Here is a 27,379-nt window from a genome sequence, read left to right as displayed (position 1 = left end):
TTCAGGAACCTCCTCCAAGTTAATTCTTAACTCGCTGGCAACTCTTTTGAAAAGATCTTGAAATTTTGAGAAACCATCCGAAGATGTGGGGGGAGGAGGAAGTAAGGCTTCATCAGGCGTAACAACTGGGTCTACTGGGTTTGAGGCAGGTCATGACTGATCCTGCAGTTGTGACGGTGCTGCCTGGTCTCCTACGTCAGTGGCAGGTTTGTCAGCTGGGGATGCCGGGCAGGTGTCGTGCCTGGTTGAGGTGGCATAGCGAGTGTGGTCTCGAGGAGAAGATGCCCATGGGGCCCAATATTGCCACTGAGGTGGGAAGGGCATAGGTGGTGCCATCCAGGGGTTTACACACCACGGGGCAGGATCCTGAGAGTAGGACAAAGTAATTTTTCTCTGACCTCTATTGATTGGGGTCTGAGGATGGGAGATCGGATATGGTGAAAATTCCCCCTGCAGTCCAGCTTCCTCATCACTGGAGGAAGGCTGTCTGGACTCTGACTGAGCATTTGGAGAGAGTAGGCATTGAGTAGGGGTGACTGCAGGATAGGTGACACCAGCAGGTCCCTTGACTGTGTAAATTGTGGTGCTGGAGCTCCTCTGTGAGGTGAGGGCTGTGCAAGAGGAATCTGCTTGGAAGAAAAGTTCCTCTGCACCGGTGTCCTGAGCATTGTTTCACTGCCGGCCAGCTCAGCGGGTGTCGGTGCCGGGAGAGCAATAACAGCCTGCGGGGGGGCAGGCATGTCAGCATGTGTCGGCACCGCTTCCGTCGCGGTGCCTAACGGTGCCAGGTGAGAGGCAGGGAACTGGAAGCCTGAAGCCTCGGGAGTAGAGCTGCAGCTGCAGACGGGCTTCGCGTGGCACCGGAGGAGCCCAGCGTGTCAAAAGTGCTCAGCCGGGGAAGCGCCGGGAGGGAGGCTGTAGACCTCCCCGGGGCAGTCTTCTCCTGCAAAGTTCCCTTTGCGGGTGAGAGAAGATGCTGGTTTTTTGAAGTTTTTTTGTCCTTCTTTGAGGCGTGCAGGGAAGGGAGGGGGTGCTGTGGCGTGCAGTGGAGCTGGAGTCGGCGCCCGGGTCTGCAGCTGACCCTAAAGATTTTTGAAGGAGCAGCAGTTTTAGCCTCAGCTCCCTGTCCTCCCGTGCCCTAGCTTTAAGCTTGCTGCAGTGGGCACATTTTTGCGGGATGTGGGACTCCCCCAAACATTTAATGCATTTTGAATGGCCGTCGGACAGAGGGATGGCGTCATTGCACGTAGAGCAGCGCTTAAAGCCTGGGGAGCCAGGCATGTCGGAAGCGGCTGCTTCCGAGGAATTTTTTTTTTTTTTAAGAGAGAAAAAGATAGAAAAATGGTAACTAAGTGTTACTGGTAACAAACTAACTAACTAGAAAGGTAATTGTAACAAAGGGAGAGAAAGTGTCTAACGTGAGAAAGTGAGCTCCGTCTCAGGCCGGGGACGGTAGAGAAGGAACTGAGGAGACCGGTCGCGCACGCGTACTATTAAGGTACACTCAGAGCGGGGGCGGCCAGGCTCTGTGCATGCGCGACTGGCCCGAGTACTGCTGTAAAAATCTCTGAGCGAAGGGGCAGGGACGCACCAACACGTGGAGTGGAGCACCCACAGGGACATCCCTTGAAGAAGAACTAGATAAATTCATGGAGGATAGGTCCATCAATGGCTATTAGCCAGGATCGGTAGGGATGGTGTCCCTAGCCTCTGTTTGCCAGAAGCTGGGAATGGGCAGCAAGGGATGAATCACTTGATGATTAGCTGTTCTGTTCATTCCCTCTGGGGAACCTGGCATTGGCCACTATTGGAAGACAGGATACTGGGCTGGATGGACCTTTGGTCTGACCCACTATGGCCATTCTTATGTTCTTATGATTTCCAATGTCCTCCTCTGCTAGAGTCACATACTTTTAAGGGCTTTGGATCTTTAAAAAATATACAACAAATAAATAAGAGGTTTAATGGCCAAGTGGTAGCATCATGCACTGCTGTGGTGAGATCTGAGTTCCTGAGCCAAGCTCAGTCACTTTACTTTGTTGTAAGTAATACTGATCGTACCTCTCAGCCACGGAGACTGAAGTACTCCATTCGTCTACTGAATGGTAAAAAGAAAAGGAGGACTTGTGGCACCTTAGAGACTAACCAATTTATTTGAGCATAAGCTTTCGTGAGCTACAGCTCACTTCATCGGATGCAGTGAGCTGTAGCTCACGAAAGCTTATGCTCAAATAAATTGGTTAGTCTCTAAGGTGCCACAAGTACTCCTTTTCTTTTTGCGAATACAGACTAACATGGCTGTTACTCTGAATACTGAATGGTAGGTACCCCTACTCCACAACACCAAAATGGCTCTAACCCTCAGCAGTGAGATGAGACTGTAGTCTCCATTGCTATGAATCCATTGGCCAATCCATAAGGTCGCTAACCAAGTTCTCTGGCAGGTTTTGTGAAGTGGAGAGTCATAAACAGAGGATAGTCTGAAGGTTACCTGGTTCATTTACCATTGACTGCTAAAGAACCATCAGATGGTGGTAGGTTACCAACCAGATCTTGGTTTCAATCAGTGATCTAAAGGGGAGAGAGACAATATCCCATTTTCATGATTTCTCCCACAAAGCCCTCTCCCACTTCCCACTTTTGTCAGATCCAAGACTGTCCATCTAACAATATGACAACAAATAATAAAACCATACATTTAATAGGCCTTTGCTGCAGGTATAGATGGAGGGTGAGACAAACATGAGTTTAGAACTACATCTCCCTTTTGGGACTGCTTGATGATACTGGCTTTTGACTTCTACTCAGATCAAAGAACTAGTGCATAGTGCTATAACACAATTCAAACTACTCTGAGAAATACCTTAAAAATCATCTTCAATTGCCATTCAAAGATGGCAAAATAATAATAGGCTGGTAGTAACACAGAACTAACAACCCTAAAAATGTGAACACCAAATAGTGCCTCAAACACACCAATGTGTGTTTCAGGTTTGTCCCAGCAGAGATCGATAGTGTCAATGTCATGAAATATGTTTCCAGGTTTTGAACACAAACAAAAACAACCTATGCTCCAAATCTGGCTGCACCAGATATAGGGCAAGAATGATCTCATCTGGAATGGGTGAAGCATGTTGACAGTTCAAGCCTCCCTGCAGAGAAGTTAGAATGTTACTGCTGGGTATTTATACGGAGTAATTTTTAGAAGTTTTAAAATAAACCTATTAAACTGTAGAAAAAATGACAGTTATGAAAGATACTCCAAGTATGAAAACATCCCTTACCTCCCTTTTTTTTCTTTAACATTCTATTCTTTATTATTCTAGCTACTAAATGTAACTTTTTTTTCCCAAGAACCGGCTGACATCCCTGTCTAAAAGTTGGGGATGATGCCATTACTTCACTCTTCTGGCTCTATCCAAACACATTTGACATCTGTTATATACTAATACAATTTTTCTCTTCAAAATGGAGTTGCGCTTGGTTTTTAAAGAGATTTACTTGTAGGGGGAATTCAGGGAAATTCCCCCCCCCCCAACTTCGAACCTCACTAAACTGTTTGCTGGCAGCCTGGCACTAACGATCCAGCACTTCAGGGGAACCAGTTACAAAGCAGCTAAAGTCTGTCATGTGGATGGGACCATCAAGAGTTTTGGAACTTGGTTGTCTCTGGTCAGGGAACAACCATAGTGTAACTGGGTACCCCAAAACCCAACAAAGTTATCCTTGTAGTGTAGCCAGAGCATAAATGTTAAATAACTTTCCTGTCTCTTAAAACAGATTCTTCTGTATTTCTCTCTCGTGTATAGATTTTTCAATGGATTTGCAAAATATGTTCTTGATCCTGCACTATTAAGTGGGGGTTTTTCAATCAACTTGAGTGGGAGAAGGATCAAGCCTTATATACTGTGACTATGACACAATTTTTGGTCCACAAAATCTTCATGACAGGTTTCAGAGTAACAGCCGTGTTAGTCTGTATTCGCAAAAAGAAAAGGAGTACTTGTGGCACCTTAGAGACTAACCAATTTATTTGAGCATAAGCTTTCGAAGTGAGCTGTAGCTCACGAAAGCTTAAAATCTTCATGTGGATTCTCCCATATGCTTCTCAGGAATTTTCTAAATAAATCATTGGTTTTAATTGACTATTTTTCCTTGACACAGATATTTGATTTGAGCATAATTTTATATATATTACAAATCTGCAATAGCTTCCATCCACGTACTGACCCACTCTAATGCGGCTTAACTCGTGAGGTATGGGAAGAGCACAGGACACAACAGTACAGCTGCAGACCAGGGTCCTAAAACCATATTAGCACCTTTATAGTCATTTCATATTTAACTGCAGCTCACAGTGTCACATTTTAAAGGCCAGTACTCCACATTTGGGCCTTTGCAGGTGAACTTAATGACTACAGACTCAATTCTACATTCACTCTATTTAAAAGGATCACACTTTACCAAAGGGATAGGGTGGGGGGTCTAATGATGGAAGTTGGTGTATGCATCTGTGCAATTAGTATTATGCTAGCCCTCAAAGGCCCCTCTTTGAATTAAGTGCTGTACAAACAGACAACAGGAAAACATCAAGTACTTTGGACAAATTCTGTAGTTTCGGGAATTACACCCCCAACAAAAGGGAACACCTTCGAGAATGAGATGAAATTAGATTAAGGATAAACTGGGGAAAGTTCTCATAAATGAGAAGTTAACTGATTTGCCAATGATCTCAGAAGTCTGTTCATAGTAAACTTAGATTGGTGCTGTGGACGGTAAAAAGAATGGTAGCGAACCTGAATGTGTGCTCATATTGTTGAATTTTAATATTGATTTTAACTGACTTCTAATCTTGCCTTGAAAGCATCAGAGACAGATTAGAGTGGTTTCTTAGTGTTTCCTACTAGAATATGAAAATAGTAACACGAAACTATCCCTACATTAAGATGTAACATTTTGCTTCGTGTTTACCCTTTTAGTGATTAGCTGTGCCCAGGGGGACACAATAAAGTGTAAATAAAGTGATCATAAAGCAGAATTGGCTGGTCTTATGCCTTCTGATCACACCTTTATCCTGGCTGTCCTTTGCTATTGTCTCTTCCACAGCAAATGACTACTGTTCCATTCTAATCAGGATACTGATGATTAGTGTGGCTGAAGCAAGGTGCACCCTGCAACCTCCCTTACCCAGAAATGGCGAGCGTCATACCCATGGATGTCCCTTGGCAGAGAGTCTTTTCAAGTGTAAATGTTAAAAAAATGGACACAAAGAGCTGGTGTAAGAGCGCTGGTCTTAGGATGTATAGAGGGAAAAAGTAACCTTAGAGCACAGGTGAAGGTAATAGGAATAGGTGGGCCTGAGCCACAAAGTTTCGATCTGGATCTGAATTTCCCTAAGGTCTGCATTGTTTCAATCCAGGATATTTAAAGCAATAGGACCAGGAGAAAAATTTGACTCCAGATTCAGTTCTGAATGTCCTCAAAGTGCTTATAAAATGCCTCTGCCCACCTCTATATCACACGGATGCTCTCCTCAGTCTTGCACGTCTTTCCTGAGAAAGGGGGATTAACCCAGACTGGCTGGAGGAAAGTATTATTTTGCTGCCATCTTCTGGACTTTCTATGTAATAACACCCAATCTCCCAGTCTTTAAGCTTTCACAATTATCAAACTTAAAAGCTGAACTCCTAAGCTTTAATATACAAATAAAAGTATATTTAAGATACCAAATCAGTAACAAAATATCAGCCTGGACTTACGTCATAGGACATTAAGCCCCCATCACAGTCTGCTGGCCCTGCAGAGGAGGCCTGTGTGAGATTCCTGACTTAACTGCACCAGGAACAGAGAAACTCAGCAATGACAGAATGTAGCTGGCTTTATTAGGGAAATACTTCTACTTGGTAGGAAACTGAGCTAAGGGAAACTAACTACTCCATTGGGCTAAGCAATTAGATATGCAAGTTAAAAACGATTTGAGAGCTGTGTTCTTCCATGGAGCTCTGATACCAAGAACGGATATCCAATGAGCATAAAAAGATGTAATTAAAAATCATTGTTTGCTAAATTATAATCCATGAGGATCTTTTATCATGAGCGTCAGCCTGGCTTGACATGAATAACTGGACATTCATTTCTGGGGAGCATTAGGGAGGTAAATGGATCAGCAGGCTGGAAACACAATGTCTGGGCTAAGAAGAGTGAATTTATACTGCGCTGCTGTAGCACATCTGGTGAAGATGCTCTGTGCTGCCAGGAGACAGCTCTCCTGTTGGTATAATGAAGCCATCTCTCCGAGAGGCAGTAGCTATGTCAGCAGGAGACGCTCTACCACTGAGATAGCGCTATGGAAACCAGTGCTTCGGTTGCTGTAACTTAAGCTACCTTCCTGAGCAACACATTCTCACTCCATGGCAACAGACATTATACCAACCTTTAAGTAGTAGTGTGTACAAGCCCTAAGATAGGTAAATGGGTCAGTAGGCTTGGAGACAGGATGTCTGTATTAGCCAAGGTCAGGAGGGAACACCTAGGGAATCCATTTACAATGGACAAGATAACTGAGAGGTAAGCCCTGAATGTAAGATGAGGAAAAGAGTAAGTTGTGCATGGAGACTGAATGCGGTACAGGAATTGGTTCCTACAAAGTGAGCAAGCCAATCCCAAAACATGTGATGCAATGCATAGTAAACATAATGTAAGGGGTAAATGTATATTAAAGAGTTTGCTATGTAACTTTAGATGTGCGGTACACCCTGTACTTACCCCCCACCCCATGCTTGAATCTGACAACTCAGTACAACTTTTGTATGTTAAACAAAGGAACCTGAGTGCCAAACTGAGTTCTCGAGGACCCAAGTGGAAAAGGTCTTGGGGGAGCCCCAACAATGAGGAATACTTTAGGGCAACATCTTTTGCTTACCTAACCCATCACAAGGAAAAGTTAAACTACTGTTTGCTCATTCACATAGAGCAGAATATAGGTGAATTTTAGACGAGTATTTCTTTAGCAAATGGAGAAATTTAATCATTCATATTGTGTATTGTACATTTATACTTTAAAACAGAGCCTGCAAAATTCTCCCAGTCCTGTGGATTTTAATAGTGCATGTAATAAATCAAATGAGGGAGATAAGATCTCTTTGAATTTCACTATTTAATTCTTGTCTGGTGTAGTTTTTTTTCTATTCAGACTCCAGCCTATTTTTTCAGCTTGTTTTTCCCATTAATATTGGGGTTTTTCTGGTTGAATGGAGGATGGCTGTTGACAAGTTCTGTCAGCGAGACAAGTTCTGTCTGCCAGTGTTCCCATGACATCCCTATGGGGAATGTAAATAAATGAATATTTGTACATTCAAAATATGGTTTAGGATATCCCCATCAAATGTATTTCAGACAGGTTTAAACTTAAATATTGTATTTGATTTTACTTTAATTTTCACTTTTAAAAGAATGAGTTGTTTCCAAGGAAGTAACTAAAACAAGCTTTAAGGATACTTTTCAGATTTTCAGATTACTTGAGTATGAAGAGAAGTTTGACATGATTACTTCTTTAATGCAGAAACAAATTTCACCGTAGCTCTAGTAAGCAGAGCTGATTAATTTTCCTTTCACCAGAGACACACCATAATAGCCCAGAACTGATTTACTAATTTCTACTCACCTGATTTGACAATGAAGAGATTTTTTGTAGTAATACAAACTCATACAAGCACTTTTTAAAGAATTGCTGCCACTCCGTTTACATGTACCAGTACAACACCTTAAATGTATCAATATGTAAAACAGTAGCTCAAATTTAGGAGAGTAATTTTATATTTAAAAAAACAAAAAACAAAGGAAAAGGGAAAGAAATAATGGAAGAACCTAAATATTTCCCAGTATAAGACCCATAATACAGGCCTCGTTTCATCAAAGCACTTAAGCCTATGCATATGATATTACCGTAAGTAACTCTGCTGAACAGAGACAGATAAACACATGGCAAGTGCTTTCATGGATCAGGGTCATGATGAGCAGAGCAGTATTTCAATGATCTTTTTTTAAATGATCGGTATGGTCATTGAATCAGATTGAAAAACTTCCTATGTTCGGATATTTTTGAAAATGTAAAGAGTTAACACAGTCATGGAAAGGTGAGATAAGTGAAAAAGATCAAAGTGATGCTGATTAGCTGGACTGTTCAATTCTTTGTCAAATAGCTGGGCAAAGTATAAGACCCTTACCTGAGGAGTCTGAAGTCTCAGTTTGCCTCTCAGCGGCAGCAAGTGCTGTGTACAAAATGCCTCTGTGTATAAACAATGAAAGTGTGCCAGAAGTGTTTGATTCAAAACAGATACATTATGATAAAGAACAACAACATTTGTTCAAAATCTTTTATTTACTATAAAGACAAAACCACCAAAATAGGTACAAATTATACTATAAAATTGGTTCAATGGGGTAAAAACTTTTAATTAAAATATCTTGATATATTTAAAATAACAAAGGATACAACGAAGCCAAATTTTCTTAACCCAGAGATTTCTGTAAAATTTGCTTGCACAGTAAGGTGCTAATAGAAGTTAGCCCTTAAGCCCTGGAAGTCTTAGGAATCAGTCACATAGCAAATATAATTTCATTGTGAAAGTGAACTTTGGTAGAAGAAAATCTATAGGACACCTGAGGTAGTAGAAATTGGAATAAACAGCAGTAGACGTTATTTACAACTTAAGTACCAAATAACATTAAGAACACAAAAATAATTACACAATACAATTTTCAGTCCAGCTTTGATCCAAAGAAAATAAGAATATTACATCACATCTGCATTTTAAAAACACCACAATTACCAGCAAGCCGAGGGAAATGCAAACAAACTCAAACAATATGCATTTGGACATCTAGAGGCAGTCTGAGTTTGAAATGTGGTAGGCATGGTGATCTACAAAGTAATACTGATTAGCTGAGGTTCATCAGTGTATACAGTTTACATTTCTGCCAGAAAAAGTACTAATCTGACAATTGATCTTCCAGTACATGAATTGGCAAGAGTGCATCCTTTAAAGCTTGCACATAAGAAAGACTTGGAAACAATCTTATTAGAATAATGAAGAATTCTAAGTGGTTAAAAAAAATGAAAGAAAAAGTCAAGTACAATACAGTTAGAGCTACCAAACTTCACATTTCGGTATTTTTTTTTTTTTTTAACTCTTCAAAGTTTGCCAATCTTCCAAAACAAAGGAATGTAAAATTTCAAAAAGAAATACACATTCACATCTAATGAAACTGTTTTATTAGCATGAGCACTATCATTCCTGTAAACTTATCTTAAACTTGTTTTACTTCCAATTTATGTTTTGTGTACATTTTTAATGTACTATAGCTTATTTAGTTTGTCCTGAGTCTTTGAAAATAACCAATTCGATTTCAGTCCAGCAATTCTACTGGCTTCTGAAGAGTTAAAACTTGAACAGTTATTTTAAAAAAATGGATTAAACACAATCAGTACTTGATTTAAAAAGACCCCCCCATCCCCATTAAAAAGCAAAAGAACAGCTGCCATTTTCCTTCAGAATTACATGCATCAGAATCTAAAAACCTGTCTTTAAAACCATTAAAAGACCACTTAAAAAAACAAACAAACACACACCTGTTTAAAAAACCCAAGTTTTGTACTACAGGTGAAGCTTTACATCAAATTTTGTCTTAACTTGCTTTCAAATCCAAGTTTATTTCTTGTTAAAAATCAAGACTTTTTATTAGGGTAAGGTCATATTTTTAACAGATTTTCAAATTACATAATCAGTTGCTATTGTAAATAGATGACGTATTGCAGAAGGAAAACAGCAGGTAAAACTTAATATCAGAGGTGAACATGAATACCGTTTTGTTACACAGTAAGAGACTTGAATCCAGAGCCTGGTCCTGGCTCACACTTAAGTCAAAGGCAAAACTCCCACAGACTTTAAAGGGAGCTACAGGCAGGGGTCTTCACATGAAACTTGTCTACACAGTTTACCAAAACAAATGGTTACATGAAAATAGGCTCAAAAACTAACATTTAACATGATCTGGGGTTACAAGTTGTTTTTCTGCACAGAAATCTTCCTTTTTTTTTAAAAAAAATACCTGCACTGTGAGAGCCTGAAACTATCAGTATTTTATTCCAGATTTCAAATAAACCTGTATTTCAATCAGCAAGATATCCAGTGATACCTAGTTTGCACCTGGTTCTGAAGATGGTTTGTTTTAAAGATCACCTTTCCCTGAATGTAAAATAAAATGAAAGTCTAGAACCATAACTTCAAACAGGAAATTACAGGGCCAGCAGTAAATGCACAGTGAACCACAGCTGCCTAGTTACATTTTTAAAGAAGGCAGAATATGGTTTTAAAAGTATTCATCCATGTTTGTTTTTAATACTCCACTAGGAGAACATACTTTGTGAAATAAAAGGAACATACACAGAATTTCCTTTTTAGCCAGTGATGAAAAACTGAATGGAATTGCAGAACCCTCTGCTTATGACCACAATGTGAAATGGAACAGTGACTGCAATATTAAAGTAGATCCTGAGCCCCTCAGCTGCTAAGATTGCTGAAAAAGTGCCCCAAAAGAAAATAAAATCACTTATCTGCTAAATAATCATGCAGATTTAAAGAAAAATGTTCTCTTGTTCACCTTGAGCCAGATCTTTGAAAAGGCACAGTTCACATATTTCTTCACAAGTTATGAAAGGTTGCATACTGAGCTTAGGTAAAGATCTCGATTTGTCAATCACATACTTAGGTAAGGATCCTCCACTGGCCTTCAATCCTTGATGTATAATTAAGACCAGTAGAATAATACATGCTGCGGTGCTCAACTGCACTGCAAGATGGGCATTGTTCTATATTCAGTAGCATCTTCATAATTTTTACATAATTAGCTACCAGGTAGTACGGAAGACTGGGTGTTTCAGCAGTTCCCGTGATGGGGGTCTGTCCTGAGGTTGAAGTTCTAAACACCGAAGGGTCACGTCTCTTAAACCAGGAGACAGATGCGAGGGAATTGATGGAGCAGTAGTTGCGCTAGCAATCTACAGACAGAAGTAAAAATGTGTTTAGAAGTTATCAACAGCTTTACTTTTTCTTTTTTTACTCCACTAGATGCTGGCTGACTGGACTCCTCATTTCCAAAACCAGTTACTCTACAGATTATGCAAGTGATTACATTATAGAAAATGACAGGTTTCAGAGTAACAGCCATGTTAGTCTGTCTTCGCAAAAAGAAAAGGAGTACTTGTGGCACCTTAGAGACTAACCAATTTATTTGAGCATGAGCTTTCGTGAGCTACAGCTCACTTCATCGGATGCATACTGTGGAAAGGGTAGAAGATCTTTTTATATACACACACAGCATGAAAAAATACCTCCTCCCACCCCACTCTCCTGCTGGTAATATCACTTTAGATAAGCTATCACCAGCAAAAGAGTGGGGTGGGAGGAGGTATTGTTTCATGGTCTCTGTGTATATAATGTCTTCTGCAGTTTCCACAGTATGCATCCGATGAAGTGAGCTGTAGCTCACGAAAGCTCATGCTCAAATAAATTGGTTAGTCTCTAAGGTGCCACAAGTACTCCTTTTCTTATTATAGAAAATAATGCTTTGGCCCTGACCTCATTTGAGATTTTCCTGACCTCAGTTTGCTGTGATGTCAATATTCATTGCTGCTACTCTTAGTCTCAGTTCTCTCCTTGAATCCTCTTATAATTCTGTTTCTAGGACAAGACTCCTTTGTACCCATCAACTCAAATAACTGGGAAATTCTCCTGCCATGCTTATACCTTATACGCATTATTCTGGCACACCACTTATCTGTGTTTAACTGGCATAATGCAAGGAGGTATATGGATCTGGTGAGGGTTGGGTATCTATAGTATACCCTCCCTCACAGTGCCTTGCCAGTGCATTTCAACTGTAACTTTGAAGCAGAACCACTAAGTCTGAAGTGTAGTTCACTCTGTTCACACAATCCATAACCTCTCTATATGAATGCCAATTAGGGTTAACGAGGATGATGGTTGTGGTGATGTAGACCCATAGCTATCATTAACTAGACTGAGACCACCAACCAATTCATGTATGCCACTGAACAAGAGAGGTAATATTTGATTACTATTTACCAGGGCTTGATTAGAATCTGTGCATGATTACTGTTGTACTGGCTCATATTTTATAGAAGTATTTTATTCTTTCATTCATTCATGTTATTTCTATTAAGATTTTTAGAGTTTTTTTTTTAATTGAATAAGAATTCTGATTGCCAAAAAAATGTGGTTAATATCCTTAATCAATGCTCTGAGATTGCAAGTCCATCAAAATGATGCCTATTTTACTCTAGTCCTCTGGGGCTGGACACCTGAATGCTAAAGATCAATTTTTAGTTAAGGATATTCTTCCCCAAATTATAAAATATGAATGTACCTCAATTTTATAATTTGTACTATAGTGATATAACAAACAGTAAAATAGGAACCAATGATATATGTCAGTGACATCACTCCTGCTTTGCTCCCCCAACTTATATCTTAGTATAGTGCTCCTCTCTAGAGCAGAGGTGGGCAAACTACAGCTCACGGGCCACATCTGGCCCGCAAGACCCTCCTGCCTGGCCCCTGAGCTCCTGACCTGGGAGGCTAGCCCCCGGCCTCTCCCCCACTGTCTCCCCTCCCCCACAGCCTCAGCGCGCTGCGCCACCAGCGTAATGCTCTGGGCGGCCAGGCAGCGCCGTTGCGGAGCCATGGCCTGACCCGATGCTCTGGGCGGCCCGGTTGTAGCACCACCAGTGCTCCAGGCAGCACGGTAAGGGGGCAGGGAGCGTTGGACAGAGGGCAGGGGAGTTGGGGGGGGTGATTGGATGGAGCAGGAGTCGTTAGATGGGGCAAGGGTCCCAGGGGGAAGTCAGGAATGAGAGGGGGGGCTGGATGGGGCAGCAGGGGGCACTCAGGGGTGGGGATGGTGGTCAGGGGACAGGGAGCAGGGTGTGATGGATGGGGTAGGGAATCCCAGGGGGGCTCTCGGGGGGGGGGGATTGGAGGGGCAGAAGTCCTGGGAGAGCCGTCAGGGGGTGAGAAGCGGGAGAGGTTGGATAGGAGGCGGGGACTGGGCCATGCCTGGCTCTTTGGGGAGATACAGCCTCCCCTAACCAGCCCTCCACACAATTTTGGAAACCCGATGTGGCCCTCAGACCAAAACGTTTGCCCGCCCCTGCTCTAGAGGCTATTCTTGCGTGTGAATCATTTTTCAAAAAAACCCAGAGGAAATTGTAGCTAGAATGTAGCAGTTTTACATTACTGTAGCATTTGTAATAAAAAGCCTTATATAAAAAGGAAGCATTGTAATTATTCTTCACTGTGTACCTTATTTCTTCCTAAAATCTACACTGTTATACATGAAATCAAGCACTGAAGTGCCAACATTTGCTTAACTTATTTACAATACAACAAGGTATCTCACCTTAAATATCAAAGCAAGGTGATTGGAGTGCTTCTCAGCATTCCAAGGTGGTTTAGCACAAGCCATTTCTATAATAGCACAGCCAACGCTCCATACATCACAGCTCCTTCCATATTGCTGGCCCCGCAGTACCTACAAAAGGAAGATATATCAGGGCTTAATCTAATTAATTCCATGCCACTAACACTACACATGCATTGTTCTATACACACAGAAGCCAAATCAAGAGCATTTTAAATACAATTTTGGGTTAAGTGAGTTAACAAGGGTGTAAATATTGACAAGTTTTATCCATGTGTCAAGTACAAGAACAATTAAAGGGCCTGGTCAAACAAACAATTAATGTGCTGTAATTAAGAATGCTCAGTGGCCATTTGCATGAAGGAACAATGTGTCAAGATGTGGTCCATGTCAGAGTAACTGGAACAACCATCTGGGAAGGGAAAACACCAAGATAGCAACAAAACATATAATTCCAATTTTTTATGACAATGAGGTTATATGAAGCTCTGCTTCACTTATGGATACTGTTACCATTTGGCTCAATTAATTATTTGCACAAAGCTCTAACACACATCCCCCCCCAAAATTTTTCAAAGTGGCTTCTTACCTCTGGTGCCATAAATGCAATAGTTCCCAACAACTGTCCCTGAAACTCTCCAGCACCAGTTCCCTTGGACGCCAACCTGGCTGCAGCTCCAAAATCAGCAATTCTTAATCTATGACCTGTGCTGTCAATTAGCAAATTGGCACCTGTCAACAGCATAACAAAAACACTGCTAGTTGGCTTTCTGTCAAAAACACAATGAGATACTTATCTGTATTAAAAAAGTACTAAGGGTCTGACGAACCCATGAAAGCAAGGAGATGAGGAGCTAAGAACAGAATACTGCCCAGAACTGTCTAATAGTGGGTGATCTGTCTCCATTATACTTAGATAACATTACACAGTGGCCTGAGAATATGAGAGAAAAGATTTTGAGAAGCAGTATGAAGCCTCAGAACTGGGGCAAATGTAAGAGTAGGAAGCAGAGTACAGCCCTGGAAGAGGGTGGTGACTAGAACTTAGTGAAGGCATTATACAACTACCTATATAAGATCTCCTATAAACCTTACATCCTTCTATCTGAATGCAAGTGGCTCACATCCACTTGAAAATAACTCCAGAAAGAGGGGGCCAAAGAAAGCATTCCCTTGAAATTTGTTCTCATATCTTACGTGTGAATATAAACTGCCACAGTAAGCCTGAAATCAGAGACTTCGGTGTTCCTACTGGATCTTTACTGGATAGTTACAGCAACATTAGTTGTAAGCAAAATTCCACAGGTTTGGAGGTTTTCCTTATCATAAGAACCAAAATTTTGGATGTTCATCTGAATCCCTTACACCCACAAAATTAAGCTGAGACCAAGAGCTCAATACTAAGATGCCTCGGGGCCAAATATATATCTAGAAAACCAACTGGTGACCAATAATGAAAAATTAAGAGAAAAGCTATCTGAACATTTCCGAACCTTCAAAAAGATTTGAGTTTGGTTTGATTTGCTTATGTTTGTTGAACCAGTTTGCTCATCCCTAAATCAACCTTTTGCATCAGCACCTGTCTCCAGTATGTAAGGAGCTATATATCTTTAAGCACTACATGAATGTTTGGATGCAGTTTAGTAGCTTCAAGGTTCCTAAATGCAACTGGGCAAATCAAGCATAGATCTCATCTCCAATAAGAGTGACACAGATAATAACTGCCCCCAAACAAAGAAGCTTTCTGAATTCTTATTAGACAACAATCAAGAGTTCTTACCTTTGACATCCCTGTGGATAATCTGATTCTCATGGAGGTAAGAAAGGCCACGCAGCAGTTGTTCTGTGTAATTAACAACAACTGATTCTTTGAAGGCTCCATATTTACTTAACAAATGAGCAACTGATCCCCCTGGAAGATAAATTGTTTATATTTTTTCTCCAATATTTATACTCATGATTAGCATTAGGTAGCTTTGGCTGCCATAATTGGACTAATTTTTTCTATGATTTTATTGGACACTAGTAACTCAATTTTTCAAAAATGTGTGATGCATTATATAAGCAAAGAAATCTACCATGAGCACAACCGTGGAGTTTCCAACTGCTGCTCAGCACACATTTTAAAACTATTTGCCTTAAATATCCCTTTAAAAAGAAAAACTGAAAAGCCTTATAAAAGTTAGAGTTCTGTTGCTGATGGAAAGTAACCTACAGATATTCATTCAATTTACTGTACCAAGTTTCTCAAGAAGAGCAACAGTTTTAAAATATTGTTATTGTAAATGGAGACGTTAGAACACAAACAAGCCTAGACCGTAACTTTCTCTTTTTCTTACCATTTATATATCTGTATTTAAATATTTAATATGCAATTACATTTTTTTTAATTTAACAGGAAAAAAAACAAAAAAGCAATTTTTCTATAATTTTTGTTTTCTAAAGACAATATTTGCGTGTCTCAAGTGTTCCTCTATCTACTCTTGATAACTACTACTCCTGGGGAAATTCTGCACCACTGTGAATGTGCAGAATTTGTGTGTCCCGCAGAATTTTATTTTTTTCTGCAGAAAATATTGTGCCCCAGAAGCGTTACAGTTCTACCTTTTGCCCACCAGAGGCCACTGTGGCGCCAGAGCAGACAACAGCATGATGCAACAGGCTGTTCCGGTGCCACAGCAGCCGCTGGTGGGCAAAAGGTGGAACTACAGCACTCGCGGGGCAGAATGTATTTTCTGTGGGGGAAAAAATTGTATGTGTGTGCAGTGGCAAAGAATTTCCCCAGAAGTAGAAGTTCATCATAGCACCTGGCCCGTGGAGCAAGTTAGGACAGAGTGGGGCACCTGGGACTGCTTCTGACTGGTGCAGGAAATACAGTTACGTATTGTAACTTAAATGAGTTATTCAAAGTTCTGTATTAAAATATGCCTAGTAAGGAATCCATTTGCCAAAAAAAATTACCAGAATCTTTTTTTGGTCTGTATTGTTACAGATATACTTGCTGACAGATTACCAAAATAATTGAAACTGGCATGATTATATTGTGTTATTTTAACAAATAAACTATGTAGAATTTTAAAATATTGTGCACAGAATTTTTAATTTTTTGGCGCAGAATTCCCCCAGGAGTATAATATTACCTGTTCATAAGTAAAATGTGAGGACCATTCCTGACATTATCTATACTATACATTACTTTTTCATGAAAATCAGACTTTTTAAGATTTGAGAGCTCTTCTTCTCTTGCATTTTTTTCACTCTGCTGGTGTTTCAGGAAAGTGTTTTCTGCGCCATTACATTCAGTGATACCCACTTGAGGTTTGCACGTTAGATGGCTGATAATACTGAGTAGTCTACCAGGATACATAATTGTTGAAGAAGATACAATGCTCTCTTTCATGGTCTCCTTACTTGTCATTAAGATACCACTCCATAAGTGTTTGGATTTTGAATAACTACAAGACACGTTTCTACTGAACTATACTGGTAAACCCCTATTTTAGAAAACTCACTTTAATCTAAACTGTCTTTGGGGACCTCTCCAGCCTGGTAGTGGGTTACTGTATTTTTCCTAAGTAAACATAGTTTTATAAAAATATTGAGCATCCTAAGTAGCTCTAGCAAAGATTTTTTTTTTAAATAAGTCTCACTGTATTTGATACTATGCAGTTGAGAATAAAATATCTTAAAACTGCATCAACTGAGGTCTGCATTCCTGGAGCACAGAACTTCTCCCCAGACTGAGCAGCTGAATAACAGGTCTTTTCTTGATATAGCCATCTCATGATTTTTTTGAGATGTGATGTGCAGTGTTTAAGGATTAATACAACTTTTTTTGTATGCAATTTCCCAGTCTAATTTTTTTGGGGGTGGGGGAGCGGAGAGGGAGGAGAGAGTACATGGAGATTAAAAAAAGAAAATCTGAAACTATTCAGCCCACAGAACTTATAAATCTCTTGAACTAACAACTGTGCTCTTAAACTGTGCACATGTGTTGAAATGCTCACCTGTGAGCATCAAGACATTTTCTATTGCACATTCTTACTATGGAATTTTCAAATGTATACTTGTTAAATCAGCAGTTCTCAAACTGTGCATTGGGACCCCAAAGTGGGTCATGACCCCATTTTAATGGGGTTGCCAGGGCTGGCGTTAGATTGCTGGGGTACAGGGCTGACGCCAAAGCACAAGGGCTTCAGCTGTGGCCCCCCTATCCAGCCCCTGGGCAGCAGGGCTCAGGTGAGCTCAGGCTTCTGTTCCCTCTCCTGGGGTTGAGTTGTAATTTTTGTTTTCAGAAGGGGGTTGCAGTGCAATGAAGTTTGAGAACTGCTCTGTTAAAATCAAACCCACTCTTTCCATTAAATGAAAACAGAATAGTTGTCCCTCAATAAGGACTATGTCACTACTAACTTACGAACTTCATCTGCTTTAGCCCCATTCATAAAGTGTGGGTAGAATTTTTTCACAAGAAATCCCTCCCCACTACACATAATTCAGGAACAGGTGAAAGGATTTTTGCTTGAATTTCCCAAATAAAATTCACCTTAAGGATGGAAAACTCCAGGTAAAAAAAAAAAAAAAAAGGTGAGTATTTTGGAAAGATACCAGTACGATCATTTGAAGACACAAGAGTTATACTATTTTGCAACCTAAAATACTGCTGGCTACTGGTGCTTACAAGTATACTAATAAATGTGCAAAGTGCAGTCATTCATTAAAATATATTAGTGTGGAAAGTCACAAATCGTAAAGCTCATGTAACACAGTGAAAACCCTGGAAAATTACTGTCTTCCTATAAGAGGAACAGATGTGCATTTGCTTTTTATTCCAGCAGTTTGGTTACCCCTATGCTATGTACAGAATGCTGTTTACCTGCCATCCATTCTATAAAGAGATTATAGTTGCTCTTTTCACATGTAGCACCCAACATTCGAATGATATTAGGATGGTTCAGATGACTCATCATCCTTATCTCTTCTCTCAGTGCTTCGACTACCTCTTCCTGCTCAGATGATGTGTTCCTGACATATGTCACCTATTTCACAAAAACATTTAAATTTTACCTTAGATAATAGTTTTGAATTTAATGTCATACTTTCATAGAATCAAAGAAGATTAGGGTTGGAAGAGACTTCAGGAGGTTATCTATAGTCCAACCCCCTGCTCAAAGCAGGACCCAACCCCCAACGAAATAATCTCAGCCAGGGTTTTGTCAAGCCAGGCCTTAAAAGGCTAGAGATTCCACCACCTCCCTAGGTAACCCATTCCAGTGCTTCAGCACCCTCCTAGTGAAATAGTTTTTTCTAATATCCAACCTAGACCTCCCCAACTGCAACTTGAGACCACTGCTCCTTATTCTGTCATCTGCCACCACTGAGAACAGCCGAGCTCCATCCTCTTTGGAACCTCCCTTCAGATAGTTGAAGGCTGCTATGAAATCCCCCCTCACTCTTCTCTTCTGTAGACTAAATAAGCCCAGGTTCCCTCAGCCTCTACTCGTAGTCATGTGTCCCAGCCCCCTAATAATTTCCGTTGCCCTCTCGCTGGACTCTCTCCAATCTGTCCACATCTTTTCTGTAGTGGGGGGCGGGGGGAAAACTGGACGTAATACTCCAGATGTGGCCTCACCAGTGCCCAATAGAGGGGAATAATCACTTCCCTCGGTCTGCTGGCAGTGCTCCTACTAATGCAGCCCAATATGCCATTAGCCTTCTTGGCAACAAGGGCACACTGTTGACTCATATCCAGCTTCTTGCCCACTGTAATCCCCAAATTCTTTTCTGCAGAACTGCCACTTAGCCAGTCTGACCTGAGCCTGTAGCAGTGCTCGGGATTCTTCCGTCCTAAGTGCAGGACTCTGCACTTGTCCTTGTTGAACCTCATCAGATTTCTTTTGTCCCAATCCTCCAATTTACGTAGGTCACTCTGGACGCTATCCCTACCCTCCAGCATATCTACCTCTCCCCCCAGCTTAGGGTCATCTGTGAACTTGCGGTGGGTGCAATCTGTCCCATCATCCAGATCATTAATGAAGATATTGTACAAAACCAGCCCCAGGACTGACCCCGGGGCACTCCACTTGATTCCTTTTGCATTTCCTTAACGGTTAATTTGGTTTTGGTCACCAGATTAATGGGGCTGCATGCCTCATTCTGTAGAGCCTCAAATATTGATGCCTTTCTGCTTCTACTCACTGTCCAGAACTGCAAGTGTCTTAAATCTTTTGAGTCCCTTTTGCTGGCAAGATCTGTAGGGATGTAACTCCCAAGGCTGCTTCCAACAATCATTCTCCTCGTATCTTTGCACATTAAACTCATTTAAACTATTCTGACTATAAATATAAGCCCAGACCATTCCAAATTCTTGGGAATCACAAAGCAACATTACAGACCTTTACCTCACTCTGCGTGGACAGAAAAAATGCTGCTATAGTAAAAAGAAAATAAAGAGAGACTGCTCAAAAGTCTCCTCTCTTTTTCTCTCTACAGTAACATGAAGAAAATTGAAAAACGGGGTTTGTGAGGGTCTGAGTCTACTTTTAGTGTGAAGATTCCTTTCAAAACAGATAAAATTAGGGTGTCATTTATGGGCAGCACTTCCTTCTCCAGCCACATTCAGGTGGGAAAAGGCCAGTAAAAGGAGTTCTCCAAAAGCAGGACCCTTGTGATAGAGTAGTCATGCAGCATGCCTTGTGAATTCTCACCAATTTGGAGCAGTAAATAATAGTTGGGGCCACATAATCTCCCTGACAACATATACTATTCTATTCAAGGTTCTATTCTATTCAAGGTTATCAAGAAAGGAACCTTCTGATCTCTTTCAGCAAATTCTCTCTACAGAGTCCCACGATAAGGGATTCACCAATAGCAGTAATTCCTAGGAGGACTGCTCTTCAGTACCAAGAGAATAACGCTGTGTAAGAGTGTGAACTGAACACCATACTACAGCTTTATGCTTCTCCAATATAGATAAATTAGAGGTGGTTGCCATAAAGGTAGCCACAATTCTAGGAGGTTGAGCCCAAGTCCTTCTTGCTCTAGAAATCTTGCTTGTTCATAGCAGGTTTGAATACCCTAACAAATTCATTTAGACAATGTCTTATAATTTTCCTCTATTAATTACTACTTTGGTTTCCCCTCACATCTTTTGCATACTGTGTCAGTTTCATGTCCTCATTGTCAAAGCTTTACATAACTCCTCTCCTAAAACGTCTTTGTTCTACATAAGCAGTAGCAAATAGCATTTTTTGGCATTCAGTTATGTAGCATATGCCTCATGAGGCCAACCTATCATGAGACTTCAGGAAGAAGACCACAAGGATGATAGACAGATTTCTAACTCTACCAGTGTTCATTTTATTTTTTACTCCCCCCACACTCTTCCAAAAAAAGTCAAGTGACATCAAGAATAATCAAGAAAGGAACAAGTCATAAGAACATAGGTCTGCAAGTGACCTCCTGGAACACTGAGTCCAGGCAATCCCATCATATAATTCCTTTTTAATCTTGCCGAGCTCTATTTTAAAACCAGTTAGGTTTCTTGCCTCCACAACTCCAGAACCTCAGTCCCTGATGGTTAGAACCCTTCTACACATTTCTATCCTAAATTTACTCATGGCTAGTTTATACCCATTTATTCATGTGCCAACATTACCTTTCGCTCCTTTATATTTATCCCCAGAGCTATCTATACAGAGCAATCGTACCCACACCCAGCCTTTGCTTTTCTGGTTAAACAAGCTCTCATAAGATAGGCCCTCCATTCTCCTGATCATCCTAGTAGTCATTGTCCGCACCTGTTCCAGTATGAATTCATCTTTCTTGAACATGGTTGGCCAGAATTGTGTATCGTATTCCACATGAGGTCTTACCAGTGCGTTGGACTGTACATTGGTATTAACACTTCCCTACCTCTACTGGAACACCTCCCCTAATGAATCATAGGATCGCATCTGCCTTTTTCATGGTGACTCAGTCATCCTGAGATTCATTAATATAACCAGGTCTTTCTCCTCTCTTGTTTCAAACTGATGAGACCCCATTTTACAGCAGAGATTCCTGTTCATTAGTCCTGAAGGATCACATTTTCAAAGGCACCTAAAGATGCCGATAGGTGCTTTTGAAAATCCCAGTGGTTGCCAGTCATTTATTTCAATGGGAGTTAGGCACCTAACCTACTTAGGCGCTTTCAAACATCCCATTAGGTGCCTATCTGCAGCTCTAGGTGCCTAAATACCTTTCAAAATTTGGCCCTAAGTGCATGATCTTGCACTTTGGACTATATTTCATCCCATTTCTATTACTCCAGTCCTCAAGGTCATTCAAGTCTTCCTGTATCATATTCTGCTCATCCTCTGGGTTGATGCTTTCTAACTTTATGAGCCAATGCTGAGGCACAAAGAGGGGAATCTATAAGCAGTTGGGAACATGAAACATAATTTTAAGTACAATGCTTGGAGCTGTGGTTGCTGGACACAGAGTGTCTCGAAAATTAACTGCTTTAAAGTACTTACAGGACTCAGAAGTCTCAGAATGTAAATGCTACAAAGTGAAGAACTGCAGAGACCACAGCGAATTAAGTATCTTTATAACAGAGGCATTGTAGTCTATTTGGTTGACCACTGGACTAGGATATTGGGAGAGATGGGTTTTAGTCTTGTCTCTGTCACTAACTGTGTGACCTTGTACATGTCGCTTGTGACATGGGCTTCAGAAGTGCTGAGCATTTCAGCTCCAATTGAAGTAATCTCTGCAGATTAGCCCTAAAACTCTATTAGTCTCTCCTCCTCTGTGAAATGGTACACTTAGCTACCATCTTTCCACATCAGTCTATCGTACAGATTAATTAATGTTTGCAATGTGCCTTACAGGAAACTATTCAAATTTTCAGTATTAGTACTATTGACTATAGAAAAGGGCAAGAATCAGAGGGAATCATTTGGTTTTGATAGAATCTGGAAGTGGTCTGGATTTAGAAAGCGGGTTCTTTAAAGATATAAATCAAGGGAAACACCTACATAAACCTGAGTTGGGGGAGAAGAGAAACAAGATGAGAAAACCAGAAGAGGACTTCCTGGGTTCTCCCTGAATGGATTCTGAGTAATGAAAGGGTTACTTACCAGTAATTGTTTAAATATATTGTGTCTGCAGATCCACAATACAGGAGTCTTAGAACCCTTTCAAAGGAGTAAACTTTTGAGGACACATGTGAATGCCCCTTGAATCCACAACTCTGGAAGGGAGGGTATGAAAGCCCCCATCTCCTCATCCTCCTCTATTTTCTCCAATTCCAGAAACATCTTTTTAATCTCTGAAGAAGTAGGAGGGAGGGAGGGCTTAAGGCTCTGAAGACTATGCTAGTATTTAATTCCTGACTGCTGCAGTAAAAGTAACCTGCTATTTCAGATCCATGGAGAGGCTCTATTGCCCTAGGACACTCTGGAATCAGAGTAGGCCACACATGCTGGGACATAACTGAAACTGATCCTCGGTTCTCAATCCTTACTAGATTTGAAAGGGCAGTATCTTGCAAGGAAGTCTCCCTAAGACTTTGCTTCCTCTTTGTTTTCTAAGAAGAGTGCACTTAGAGCTCTTCACAGACCTGACATCCACTCAGAAGAGACAGATCTGAGGACACTGGATCTGAAGATTTGAAAGTCCTTGAACCTGTATGTCTTATATTATTCTCTGACTGATCTCAGAACTTAAGAGTCAGAGTTTATGGCCAAAAGGGATGACCAGATCATCTTGTCTGACCTTCCGTATATCACAGACCACTAAACACCACCTAACCACCTTCATATCAAGCTCGACACCCAGACTTTGAAGTCTCGCAGACCTGAAACACCTTAAGCAGATGATCTCTGCTGAGGTCAAGCAGATCCTAAATCCTTCTCTATAAAGGAGCTCTTGCATTTGTGGCTCCTCTCTCATGCAGACTGTCATCCAAGCATTTTCCATATTGAGGATGCTGGTCCAACCCAGATAACTCTGTGGGGTACAAGAATCACCTCTTAAACAAGATCATCTTCTCCACTTTATGGGCAAAATCCTAACTGCTAGAGAAAGAATAGTTCAACAATTATACTAAACAACTATCCAGTGAATATGGCCCGGATGGGGAGTCGAGATCTGGGTTCCACTCTCAATTCTGTCACTGACTTGCTGAGTGAACTTGGTAGAGGCACAAAAGTATTTAAAGATCTACAGAAGAAAAGAGCTATATAAATTCAAACTATTAATTTTTCTTTTAAGAGTGGAAGAACCCATCTAAATGTAACACTCACACCATACAGAGAAAGGGGTGGGTTCTGTGACCACACCCAAAGATAGGGAGGATTTGGAAACGTGGGCAACTTTTAATTTTCAGGATTCTAGAACAAAGCAACAGAAGAGCAAGCAATGGCTCACAATGCAGGGCATTGTGGATCTGCAGAGAATGTCAAACGGCAAACATTATTACAAGTAAATACATCTTTATTCAATTTCTTTCCCTCTGTTTATTCAGTCATTAAACTTCTAGAAAATACTCACTGAAGTAGAGCATATACCTGTTTCACCGCCATTAATGTCCCAGTTCCTACATCTTGAGCTTGATAACAGGATGAAAATGCTCCAAGGCCTATTTGCTGACCTTTGAGCCATTCCGCATCTTCTCTGTAATGGTGTTTTGCTTTGGTATGTCCAGGCAGTGTTTCCGGTGTCTGCAAATTGAATTAAGATTAACTATCTAAAAACTTCAAGTGCCTATATGAAAACTACGACTTTTAAAGTTAATTAGGGACAACAGTCTGATCCTTTGTCAGTCGATGCATTTTCCTAAAATCAGCCTTAAGCTTGAGATCACTAAACCATGGGATTACTAATGCTAAACATGGGAATGGCCCTTGTTTAGGAATAGAATCTCTCAACAGCAAATAGAAAAAACACATTCTTAAGTATTCAGAAAACTAGTTAGCTTATACAAAGATGGTAGCTGACTATAACACTACAAACTGCAAGAACCAATTCCAGTATATTCCAGTAAGAGTCTTTTTGAAAAGCAACTTAAATTATGTATTTTTAAATATTAATTTGTTTTCAAACCAATTCGGTGTTTAATAAAATGCATCTTAAATTTAGACACAAGCTGAGAGAAAGGGCCTGAAATGCTCAAATTCATACACTACTCTTCTCTCATTATTATTACATAGCACTTAGAAGCACCATTTGAGATTGTTGGTATGGAACCTGGCATAATGGCATCCACAGAGTAAGAGTTCCTGCCCCAAAGACCTTACAATCTAAATATACAAGACAGAGTAGGAGGGAAAACAGGGGCACAGAAAGTGGAAGTGATCTTTCCCTCTATATTTTAATCTTTATCTGACCTCACCTGCTCTCAAAGTTTCAATTAACTTGAGGAGACCTAAATCTACCTCTCTACCCTAACCTCTGCTCATTTTGTATTTCTGACATCTTATACTGGATTTCTGGCATACGTATATCTCTGACATTTTATACTGGATGTGTCACCAATTCCCATTCAACCCCTCACCCCTTTGTCACCTCCAACAATTCAATTATCCCTGCCGCTAAGGCTTCAGAACCGTGTTAAACTCCTCTTTTCCTTTCCATATATAGGCTCTCATCAAATCATGTCAGCTCTTCCTTTAAAATATCTATTAAAATATGCTTTTCCCCTCCATTCCTATTTCTAAAGCTCTTATCTATTGCTTGAGTAATTGCGTGAGTATTCTTCTCAACTCTGCCCTCCGTATATCTCACCTAGCTCCTCTCCCCACATATACTGCTGTTAAAATTCTTTTTCACTCCTGCTGCCTGCTTGTGTCACTGAATTCCCCCCTCAACTTCTGCATCAAGTTCAATCTCATTGTCAAATACCTGGCACAACTCTGTTCCTCCTTAAATCTCTGTTCTCACTTCTGCTTACTCTACCTTTCTTTCCCTTTGTTCTCCTCTAATTGCTTTGTACCCTTCTCCCACTCTTGTCTTCAAACTTTCTTCTGTCACCTTATGCCTGGAAATCTCCTTGGTGCAGCAGATTATGTCTTTCCTCCAAAAAACCTTATTAAAACATTTGAACAATGACCTCCACAAGATTCTATCAGTACTTCAAACTCACACTGGCAGCTGCTTGTCTGTATCTGTATTTGATTTGAATTCCTAGGAACTGTGTCCTCCTTATGTCTGTGCACTGTTGAGAACACACTAGATGTTCATTAAATAATGGCAGTGAACTGAAACAACCCCTCCCCCACACCCAACCACAGTATACTCACATCCTGCTGAATAATTATTATATCTTCCCCATTTTCAACCTGTAGTTGGGGAACTATTGGTAGGGCATCTTGAGACGCTGACATTGCCATGGCAATAGCTAAAGCCTCCTCTTCTTCGGCTTCCATCTTTTCCTTGCATTTTTGATTATGATTTACATCATCTTTGTAAGTGTCATCGTTTTCCACCCGTTCAGGAGAAAGAACCGCAACTTCCGACTTGAATGTAACCGTGCCATCGCTTGTAGGCATAGAGGCCTCAAGTAAGTCCTCAATACTGGAATTGAGCTCTGCATTGACATCCAGTTGACTAGTCTTCTCCTCTACTGGTGTGAACACGGTCTCTTCACTTGGTATAACTGCATTACTACAACTGCTACTGCTGTCACACTGTAAAATATCATTCAGATCAAGTGTCATATTGGTTTTTGAGGCTTCTCCTTGCCTGCTCACATCACCTGGAGTAGGTCGAGATGGCTTTGGCCTGTGTATATGACTGGATGGCATAGCCCTGGCCTGGGTAAAAACTGGGGAAAGTTTCTCTGGTTCTTTATTTTCAAAACAGTTTCTTTCAATGTGTAGAGAAAGTTTCCGTTGTGTTTGAGGAGAAGCTGAGGGTATTTTGCAGGGAATGAATCCCTGAGGTCTGATTTTAGACATATCTATTACAGGGCCAACTGGTACAGACGGGGTTGAGGGAGAAGGCAGTATTGGGAATAATGACTGGGAATGACTGGATGAGGGAGAAAAGTTCAAACACTGACTATGGGGTCTGCCTTTTGTTTGAATGGCTGGCTTTGGTTGCTCAGTGGTTACTAATGAAACAGGAAGTCCTAAAGAAATGCCAGCCAGTGTCTCAGAAATGTCCTCTGGACCAGCACTCAATTTTTTATCACCCAATCCTCTTCCATTTTTCCCTGATAACTGGACAGTATTGTTAGGAGAATTACTTTGTGTTGTTTCTGGAGAATTATCTGGGGCAGATAGCTGCATAAAGTCATCACATCTGCATTCCACAGAATGTACCCCTTCCATGCCTAGCTGGATGGCTTCTGCAATCTCCATTTCATCTGCTATTGCCAACAATCGTCGACGCATCCTTGTGTAATGAGTTGAGCTGGTCACACTCAACATTTCTAATAGTTTTAGGAACACATGGGGTACTCTTGCAACCATTCTTGCAGCACTCAAAAATACCCTCCGGGACAATTTACCCACCATTGAGTGGGAATTATCAATTGACTGCAAGGCAAAATTCAAGAGGGACAGCAGCTTCTTATACCTAAAAATAAATACATAAATTATATTATATATGTGTGTGTATTTTTTATATATATTATAAAATATAAATAATACTGTTAAAGCTCATATGTACTAATTACTATTATAGAAGCAATCTACACAATACATATCAACAATAGATCAGTACATTGACAGCTAAAATATTAATTACCTATGAGTGTTTCAGTATATGTTTTTAGTAGGAAAGGCAAATTTTCAAAGCTGGCAATTAGCTGTCTAAATTGTGCATGAAGAACTTCTGTAGTCATTTGTGTATGCTAAAGTCAACCTTTACCTTGGATAACTTAGGCAGCCATTTT

General features: G+C 40.6%; 1 protein-coding gene across 6 annotated transcripts in view; it reads right to left on the bottom strand.

Annotated features, from left to right (window-relative positions):
* Nucleotides 1-8,414: 8,414 nt before the first annotated feature.
* Nucleotides 8,415-27,379, bottom strand: part of MAP3K1 (mitogen-activated protein kinase kinase kinase 1) — a gene marked incomplete at its 5' end in the record, with an annotated part of 101,173 nt that continues 82,208 nt past the window's right edge. For all 6 annotated transcript variants that reach the window (XM_084629028.1, XM_084629032.1, XM_084629031.1 and 3 more), the window contains 7 exons: nucleotides 8,415-11,059; nucleotides 13,480-13,611; nucleotides 14,090-14,232; nucleotides 15,281-15,412; nucleotides 18,374-18,536; nucleotides 24,051-24,203; nucleotides 25,782-27,060. In XM_084629028.1, the coding sequence (XP_084485154.1) occupies nucleotides 10,910-11,059; nucleotides 13,480-13,611; nucleotides 14,090-14,232; nucleotides 15,281-15,412; nucleotides 18,374-18,536; nucleotides 24,051-24,203; nucleotides 25,782-27,060 (2,152 nt within the window). In that variant the 3' untranslated portion in view covers nucleotides 8,415-10,909. The remainder of the gene's footprint in view (nucleotides 11,060-13,479; nucleotides 13,612-14,089; nucleotides 14,233-15,280; nucleotides 15,413-18,373; nucleotides 18,537-24,050; nucleotides 24,204-25,781; nucleotides 27,061-27,379) is intronic.

Source organism: Lepidochelys olivacea, assembly GCF_965140295.1.
Source record: "Lepidochelys olivacea isolate rLepOli2 genome assembly, chromosome: 5".
NCBI lineage: Eukaryota > Metazoa > Chordata > Testudines > Cheloniidae > Lepidochelys > Lepidochelys olivacea.
Note: the sequence above shows the minus strand (reverse complement) of the source record. Positions and strands in the feature narration are given on the sequence as shown.